Raw genomic sequence first — 9,352 nt, forward strand, 5'->3', positions numbered from 1 at the left:
ACTTAGACCGCAGTTATCACGATTTTTTTATTATTAACAAACAGAAAACTTTTATATCTACGCAAAGAAAAATTTCCTAGAAAAATTAAGGAAAATTACTGAGCTTGCGATGAGGACGGAAAGAAAATTTAATTGATTAAGAATTATAATGAACTGGATGACGAAAAAAAAATTGTTTTGGAGATGTAAAATTTCCAGGGATTTCCAGAGAAAAAAAAACATAAAAATAATTTTTTAAATCGGTATTCAATGGAATAATAATAAACAATAATAGTAATGCTGATGGAATCAAGGAATTAATTGATCTAAAACCGTATTTTCGTAATGAATTTTATTACAACAGTTTTCATAAAAACATTAATTACAACTATTTTTATTTCATTGACATAAACATCTGAATTAATTCACAGTTTTTTGGACAGATAATTTATATCCATCGGAGCTCCTGGTGGATATATGCGTATGTAGCTGAATTTTATTGAGTTTCATGGTTGATTCCAGATGAAATGATCGTACGATATATGCAACCAGTACTTTGAGACTCATCATGCCGTATTTTGATCCTGGACAGCTCCTGAAACCGCTGCTGAAGGGCAGAAAGGCGAATGGGTGACGATTTCTCGAATTCTCGGGGGTAAATCGTTCGGGGATGAACTCCTCGGGGTTTTCCCAGTAGCGGGGGTCCCTGTGCGTGGCGAAGGGCACCATGTACAGGGAACAACCCTCTGGAACTGTGCAGGTCGCTGGAAGAGTCGGTGTCATTATCAAATTATATTATTTGTTACTAAGGGGACGAAAAAATTTTATTTAAAAATCGATCCCGTCCTTTCCTTTCGTTTTTTTTAATTGAAAAATTTAATAAAAAATTCTATCAACATTTTAAATGGTCCACCTTCATTTAATTGCTTTTTTATTCAATTAAGAATTTAATTAAATTTGAGTAGATTCAATTTATGGAATTACTTTTGATTTAATTAAATTTAACTGAAATACTACGGGTTTTAGGAGGAATTTTGCAAGCGGAACTTTTCTGTCTTCTTTAAATATTAAATTAAATAAATAAAAAATCTTACTGAGTTCTATTGGTTCCGTGGATATTCGGGGAAGTAAAGGGCCCACTGGGAACAATCTTATGGTCTCTCGGACTATCATGTCAATATAAATTAATTCAGGAATTGTCTCCATCGTTAAATCATCATCTCCTACCACCTTTTTAACCTCAGCTCTCGCTCTCTCCTAAAATAACATAGATATCATTACATTAATTAATTAACTGATTTGATAATTTCGGAGACTAAATTAATCGAAGTTGTCGTACTTGAACCTGTGGATGCATTGCTAGCATTAAAGTTGCGAAGCACAAAAGCCCTCCTATCGTGTCATTCAACTACAGAAATAAGAAATATTTTCGAAAAAACATTAGAAAATTATTAATCACAAAAATTTCTGAATATTTATTATAATTCACTAATTAAAAACATACCCCAACGAAAGTTGTGATAATTTCGTCCCGAAGCTCTTGCTCAGACCACGTTCCGGTTTTTATCACGTGATCAATGAGAGAATCCAGTAATGGACTCATTACTTTCTCGTGTGATGTTTTGTATTCACTTTTTTTCGTCTCAATCATCTGAAAAAAAATAAAATGCGTGAAAATCAGGGTAATTCAGAAAAGTACAACAATTTGACAATATAGTGTGCGTAAAATTTACATTACGCACGGATATGTGTAAATATTTTTCATGATTTTTTTTTTCTTTTTTAAATATTATTTACATTGTTGACGAAAGCGTGTGTCTGGTCGCTTATTTGGTAGAAACTCCTTCCTTGCTGGGTGAGTTTGAAGATGAAGTTTGGAAATAACCAAGGTCTCGCTATCCTGTTTATAAAAATTCCAAGAGCACTACGGAAAATTTGTTCATTAATTTACCGGTTGCGCTCCGAAATTAATCCACAAAAAATTTTTTTAGACTCGTAAATATTTTCTAATTATTTCGGAATTTATATTCAGCGAGACTTGTGTGAAGAGTGTGCATTTCGAACCACTTTAGTGCATGTAAAATATTCATTTTTCACACGACGTGCGCAAAATAATATTTTCCGCATGACGTGCGCAAAATAATTTTTTCCGCACGACATGTGTTAAATTTTCAAGTGCACATAATTCACTTTACGCACTCTCTTGCACTCGCATATTACCCCAGGTCTCGCTTATCATTAAATAATTAAAGATCAACTCACTGATCTGCTTTCTCCACAAAAGGATTGTGCTCTTTAATTTCACTGTTATCAACTGCACCCATTAATGTCTCTGGAAGAATACGCCGACTAGAATGTTAATTCTCGCCCCCTCAGGGTTAGATACTTACCAAAAGCTAGATGACCGATGCAACGTTTCACATCCTCTTCAACATCAAACTCCCCACCACCAATTTTTCTTTCCAAACTGGCCACAAACATTTTGGAGTAATAATTGAACAGCTCCACGTACTTATTCATTACTGAACCATGATTTAAAATCGATAGCAACAATTTTTTGTGAGACCGATACACAGCTCCTGTGGATAGAATAAAAATAATAAATAGTTTACGTTATTACGAGTGCGGAAAAGTGATTTTTATCGCACCGGACGAAGAAGTAATTTTGCAATCGAATTTAGGTTCGATTTATTGTGGTAAGAAATATCGTTCGATAGTGGTGGACAAAATAGCTTTTTTACACTTGTTATAGAATATTTTATTTCCTCACGTCGTGCGGAAAATCGATATTTTGGGCCCGCGTCGCTCAAAAATTTTTCAAAAATTAAAATATTAGTTTTCCGTTCGGTGGAAAAAAATAGTGATTTTTTGGTGCATTGGGAACACTTCTGATTTTTCTTTCATGATTAATTTAATTACCTTCTGTGTTAATGAGACCGTATTCTACAATTGGCTTCATTAATTGATAAACTGGGTCCTTGTGAGTACTCTTCATGGATGAAAGTATTATCTGCAAGTAAAAAATATTTATTAATCTTTGAATCCCTCGAGTGATTTATTATCTCGAGGGAAATTTAAAACCTCAAAGTCTCGAGGGTCTGTCACTATCACTTTGAGGACCGGACCCAGCCAAAATCGGAACAAGGGCGCGTCCAGGTCGCGGCTGATTTTCGCGAATATCAATGAAGCCTCTGAAAGAATTTTTGGAAATTAAAAATCAACTATCAAACGTCAATATATTTTTGAAAATAATTTTCGGTCTCATAACTCTGAAGTAATTCTAAGACTTGAAATTAAAAAAAAAAACGAAAAATTGACAGTTAACGAAATTTAAAGAGAAGTAAACGTTTTTAATTGGATAATAACTAGAAAATGTTTCGTTAAAAAAATTGTAGTGATTAACGAGTGGTAAAAATTTTATTCATTCCACATGTGGGCTAAAGTGATCCTCTGGAATAATTACTATCGCTCTCCCATAATTCCAAAGCGTTTCCTAGAATAGGTCGTGTAGGTGGACCGGGTAGTGTTTTTGCAAATGCTATTAATTTTTTTCGTCGCTGTAGATAATTGCGAATATCATTCCACCACGTCAGTCCACACAGGAGGAGGAGAGTTGTTACGAGAAATCCTGAAATAAGTTAAATGAACGTCAGAAGAAATCAATTAAATAGTGCTGATGCAAACCGGCTCAGATTGATTTTAACTATCAGCCACTTTTTCCATCTCTTTAAAATTCGGAATCTCGAGGATTTAGTCAGGTTATTTCACTGGAATTTGTCAAACATTTCTATTGACTATTTTTTAGAATTAAACATTGAAAAATTAGATTAGATTCAACAAAAACAATAATTCGTAAAAATCAAAAAAATCGATTTTTTATTTTATGATAAAAATTGACACAAAAATAAATAGAAAATTTTATTTTTCCATCAAATTGAAATATCTAATTCTATTAATATATTCTATGGAATATTTATAAAATAAAATTTAATAAAACTTGAACAGAATTTCTAACGAGTGCGCTAACAAATTCACTAGAAATTTTACAAACTGTCTAACAAATTTGCTAGAAATAAGCGAATTGTCTGAAGAATTCGATAACAATCGAGTGAATTATCCACGAATCTGGTGGATTGTTCAATTAGTTTATTTATTTATAATATCAGAAAAAAACGTACCGAATAAATTTGTGAAATGGGGCACAGTCCCGAACGTTTCATTGACAAAACCCATTTTCCTTTTTTAAATGGCTCTTAAAGACAATAATATAGCTCTTCGCAATAACATGAACAGCAGCACCACTGATTCGGAACTGATACCTCTCTTACGAGGAATGCATCTTTTGACGAGGCCCCAAAACAGGATTTTTGGTGGTTTTTAAAGGAACGGAATCCTAAGCACCTTATGAGGTAATCCAGAAATTGTGGAATTGATTTATCGCTATAATCCAACCCATTTGCATTCCATATTCCCAGAGATAAAGACATTTTTTATCCAAAATTGACCGAAAATCGGATATCTAATTTATAGTAAATTGATAAGGAAGAGCTACGGGAGGAAATCCGCAACCAGAAGGTCTTCCTTTCCGCTTCTTAAAATTTCAGACACCTTCATCATTCGGTCAGAGGGGAACATATAAATCAACAACTCGTAGTCTAATGTTCACATTATTTATTTAACTCATGTTCATTGTCTAGAGATCACCGAAAGTTCAGTCATTTTCTGAATATTTCGACACACACAAAAATCGTCAACTTAAATTAGTGTCAATTGATCTACTATTTTTCTACGTAGAGAGAAATTTTATAAAAAAATCCTAGTACTGAGTACTGAAGAGTAATTAAAAATTTTCGACTGCGGAAAATTTTCGGATCATTAACATAAAATTTTTTGGAATTTTCCCCCCCAATTTCACATTTTTCCCCATTTTTTAAGAACAATCATAACTAATTTTTGTCAAGGGTAATATGATAATCATCTACGAACCTTTCAACCTTCCAACCTACCAAATCGCCAGCCCTTAAATTCTGGTGCTGTAAAATTTCTCTCAATTTTTCCAGAAATTTTTACTCCTTTTTTTATATTTTTATTTTTCATTCTTTGAGGTACGAGAAAAATTCACGTTTTCCGCAATGAAATTCCTCAATAAAATTCTTCGCATCGGCATTAGAATTCCTGTGGAAATTTCTCCCCGCGTAGAATCGTTATACATCAATTTTGTCAAGGGTCACACGGTAGCCATCCACAGACCTCGTGGATATGTGCGTATGTATCGGCATTGTATTCAACTTCATGGACGTTGACATTCTAAAATTCCTGACGATATGAGCTATGACAATCTTGACGCAGACGACCCCGTATTTAGGACCCGGACAAATTCTGGGGCCAGCGCTGTAGGGAACGTAGGCGAAGGGATGACGATTCTTCGCATTTTCAGGGGTGAAACGCTCGGGGATGAATTCCTCAGGGTTTTTCCAATATTTTGGGTCTCGGTGTGTCGCATACGGTAGCATAAATAGAGAACTGCCCTTCGGTACTGTGCACGTAGCTAAAAGAAATATTTCAGTCGATGATGATTGTTTTCAATTTACCATTGTAGACAACTCACAAAGCTTCATCTCCTCCGTAATTTTTCGGGGCAAAATGGGCCCCACAGGGAATAATCTTATGGACTCTTTAATGACCATATCGAGATATTCCAATTTAGTTGTTTCATCGTCGGTTATGTAATCGTTTTTTATTGCGTTATTTATCTCTGCTCTGACTTTATCCTGTAGACAATTGTTAAGTGAATAGTACAGATCGGTGGAATAATGCTAATGTTATTAATAATAATTATTAATAATATTATTTGAACTAGTAATTATTTTAAGAAAATAGAAATTTTTTTCGGTAAAAATGTATGAAAATAACGACCGATATTTGATGATAAAATTAACAAAAATTAAAATTAAAAAATGTTATGTCACCTGAACTTCCGGATGCATCGCAATCATCAACAAAATCATGCAGCATAAGCCCTCCACAGTCTCGAATAACTGAGTATAAAAATAATTTATTACTGGAGTTGTCTTTGGGTGAAAAAAATCAAACTTACACCGACAAAAAGTGTCACGATCTCGTATCGTATTTCCTCAACTGTTATGTCATTATTTCTCATCATGTGATCAACCATGTAATCAACTACAGCCAAGTGAGTGCGTTCATCTGAATGAATGGGTTTGTACTCCTTCTGCCTCTTTCGAATTTCCTGAAAAAAAAATTGGTAACGGTGATGATGAGGGGAGACGAGAATATTTATGATTATTGGTAGCGTACGTGGTCAATGAATGCGTGGGCGTCATCCACGATTTTTGCCAACTTTCTGCCACTGTTGGTGAGGTAAAATATGAAGTCCGGGTAGAGCCAGGGTCTCATCATTCGGTAGCAGACAATATGCAGACCTCTGAAAATAATTGAGAGTCTGATGATTTAATTTTAACTCGATTACATTAATTAGTCGATAGAAATCACCTAATTATTAATTAATAATGAATGATAATGAGTTAATCATTATAAATTAAATTCATTAATAATTGTTTTCATTTAGAAGAATTTTTCAGAATTTTTTGTCGAAAATTTTAGTAACGAAATTTTATGAAAAATATTCAATGAAAAAATATGAATAAAAAACGATTATATGTCGATATAATAATATTGTTATATCGTATTTCTATATGCATACTTATATGACAGATAATACAAATATTTTCATTTTTTATTCCAATTGAATCGATTAAAAAATTCCAAAAAAATTTGGTGGTTTTTTTTATCGATTTTTTTCATGGAAATATTATAATTAAATGTTAAAAAATAATTTAATAGCTTTACTCTTGGGTTAGTTTTAAAAATGGACTAGGTTGACCCATTTGACATGTTCCTGGCATCCCTGTCAGTGTCTCTGCAATAAATATAACATTAATGAATAGATAAATCTTGTTTTGAAGAAATTTTATAACATTTTTTTGTTAAATGAATACTTCAATTTTTTAAATATTTAAGTGGTGTCGATAGAAAAATTGTTTGTCAAGTAAATAACACTCACCAAAAGCAACATCTCCAACGCAAAATCCGATATCCTCGTGCATATCAAATTCTCCTTTTCCAACTTTTTCTTGCAGACGTTTGACAGCTATAGAACTCTGATAATTGAATATTTCTGCATATCGATTAACAACAGTATTACTGTTTATTATGGGTGTCAATAGTTTCTTATGGGCTCGGTATATTGCACCTGGAAAATAGTTGTTCTTCAGGGAAATTAATGGCAAACGTAATTATTAAAAGATGATATGCATGGGTGATTATTTGCATAACAAGATTTTTGTATGGTGATTTTTACCTTCTGAATTAATGAGGCCATTGACGACAGCGGGCTGCATCAGTTGGTAGACATCGTCTTTCTTGGTGGCCTTTGAAGACATCATAATGATCTGCCATTCAGAAAGTTCTCAGTGAATTTCCAAATAATATTATTTCCAGAATTTCCGGAAATGGGAGATTAACAAACCTCAAGGTCATGGGGATCTGTCACCACAATTTTTAGAGCCGGCCCCAGCCAAAATTTGAAGGTACTTGCATTTATTTCACGACCGATTTTTGTCAGAGTTAAAACAGTTTCTGAAATTATTTATCAAATATTTAACGAACATTTCTCGTTAGATTTTACGTATATCCAATGATTCATTAAAAATTCTTTCGACAATAGGTTGAGTGTTTCAATAGCAAATGTTTTGTTGAAATTGACATTTGCAAAATTTTATTCAAATTATATAATTACAATTTATTTATTTATTTTTGACAGCTTGAGAATTAATGAAAATGGGGCCTGAATATCTTGAAAATTTTCAATGTTTTTCACTTTAAAATTTCCCGGAATAATTATCCAACAATTAAAATCATAAATTAATTAATTGAAAGTAATCTTGGAGGGGTTTTTGCTGCACTAGAAGAATTTTGAAATTTTTTCATTGGTTTTCGCAAAATTATATTTTCATTTACTATCAGTTTCCCATAATGTCAATGCATTTCCAAAAAATGGTAGTGTCCGGGGACCCGGAAGTGTTTTTGCAAATTCAATGAAGATTGATCTCTGTCGCAGATAATTCCTCACAGGGTTCCACCATCGTAAACTTAATAGAATCGTCAAGACTCCGATGAGAAATGCTGTAACGATGAAAGACCTATTCATGATATTTACTTCGAAAATTTTCCTCCTCATTAATAACAAAAAAACCCGATTAAATATTTAAAAATCGTAAACACATGATGTTTTCTTTATTAACTATATGTTCAACTCACCGAATGCTGGAGAAATGGTGGAGAGATTGGATACTTTTGGAGTAAAATTCATTGTCGATAATTATTGCATGAGTAAGACACCTTGTGGCTGATATTATTGATGACAGCAGAGACGTTTCTGAAGGAACTAATGGCAGGTTTTCCAGGGATTTATATTTTCATCGGTAAAATTATTCGCAGGAAGTGGAGGTACTCATTACCATTCCATTCATAGATCAAAAACATCTGGCTCATGCAATCTGAGGAGAGCTAGTGCTCCACATGAAGGAATTTATTCTTATTCCGCAAAAACTGATCGCAGACAAGTAATCTTATCCGGTAAATCATCCTTAATAATTTATAAATTATTCATTGATAAAGTCTGCATGTGCAATATATATTCTGCTTGGAACTGATATTAACAATCAAAATATATTAATAATCGGTTTTAAATAATCGAAATTTTCCAAAATTTGAAGGAAAGTCTGATCGTAATTTTCCTCGGATTGAAACTTTTTCATCGCAAATCCGATTTTTATCTATTAATTTGTTTAATTGATTTATTATGATGAAACTCATACGTAGGTTATTTACACTTGCATTTAAACATTTTTGGGGTAAATAAAATAATACGAAGTTGTACAGTATTTTATTTTATTTATTTAAAGTGCTGAAATCAGTTGGGGATTTCTTGTTAATTGGTTATAAATTGTCGAAACTTTTATCGTAAATTTGAGTGGAAATGTCGGTCAATGGGACAATTTAAATTCCGAATTGTTTCATTCATTAATAATTTAGATAAGCGGTTAACGATTTGCGGAAAAATTTTTTTGGTTACATTTCTTTTTGGTTGATTTGAGAGCGGAAATAAATACCTGGCGTGTTCTGCATGTCTAGATATTCTCTTTCGAAGAGTCATTAGAATCATTACATGACAGAATTTCTGATTCAACAAAATTAGGATTATTTGCAGCAAATGCGAGTATTTTTTTTAGATAATCATAATAATTTATTTTGCGTAAGTTGTGCCAACCAGTGGTACATTCATTTTTTA

At 32.8% G+C, this 9,352-nt stretch overlaps 2 protein-coding genes across 2 annotated transcripts; both read right to left on the reverse strand.

The window, feature by feature from the left end:
• Positions 1-322: 322 nt before the first annotated feature.
• Positions 323-4,525, reverse strand: LOC135169885 (cytochrome P450 4C1-like). The gene is made up of 11 exons (XM_064135269.1): positions 4,158-4,525; positions 3,443-3,607; positions 3,061-3,170; positions 2,899-2,989; positions 2,370-2,558; positions 2,242-2,311; positions 1,777-1,903; positions 1,484-1,630; positions 1,319-1,387; positions 1,074-1,236; positions 323-743 (listed from the first exon to the last, which is right to left on the reverse strand). Exons 1-11 carry the CDS (start codon positions 4,210-4,212, stop codon positions 400-402), a joined length of 1,530 nt encoding a protein of 509 aa, XP_063991339.1. The 5' UTR covers positions 4,213-4,525; the 3' UTR covers positions 323-399.
• Positions 4,526-4,635: 110 nt separating this feature from the next.
• LOC135169884 (cytochrome P450 4C1-like) lies at positions 4,636-8,476 on the reverse strand. Its single transcript, XM_064135268.1, has 11 exons — positions 8,320-8,476; positions 8,020-8,184; positions 7,529-7,638; positions 7,361-7,451; positions 7,064-7,252; positions 6,850-6,919; positions 6,298-6,424; positions 6,077-6,229; positions 5,949-6,017; positions 5,588-5,750; positions 4,636-5,527 (listed from the first exon to the last, which is right to left on the reverse strand). Exons 1-11 carry the CDS (start codon positions 8,369-8,371, stop codon positions 5,184-5,186), a joined length of 1,533 nt encoding a protein of 510 aa, XP_063991338.1. The 5' UTR covers positions 8,372-8,476; the 3' UTR covers positions 4,636-5,183.
• Between the last annotated feature and the right edge of the window lie 876 nt (positions 8,477-9,352).

This window comes from Diachasmimorpha longicaudata, chromosome 16, assembly GCF_034640455.1.
Source record: "Diachasmimorpha longicaudata isolate KC_UGA_2023 chromosome 16, iyDiaLong2, whole genome shotgun sequence".
Taxonomy (NCBI): domain Eukaryota; kingdom Metazoa; phylum Arthropoda; class Insecta; order Hymenoptera; family Braconidae; genus Diachasmimorpha; species Diachasmimorpha longicaudata.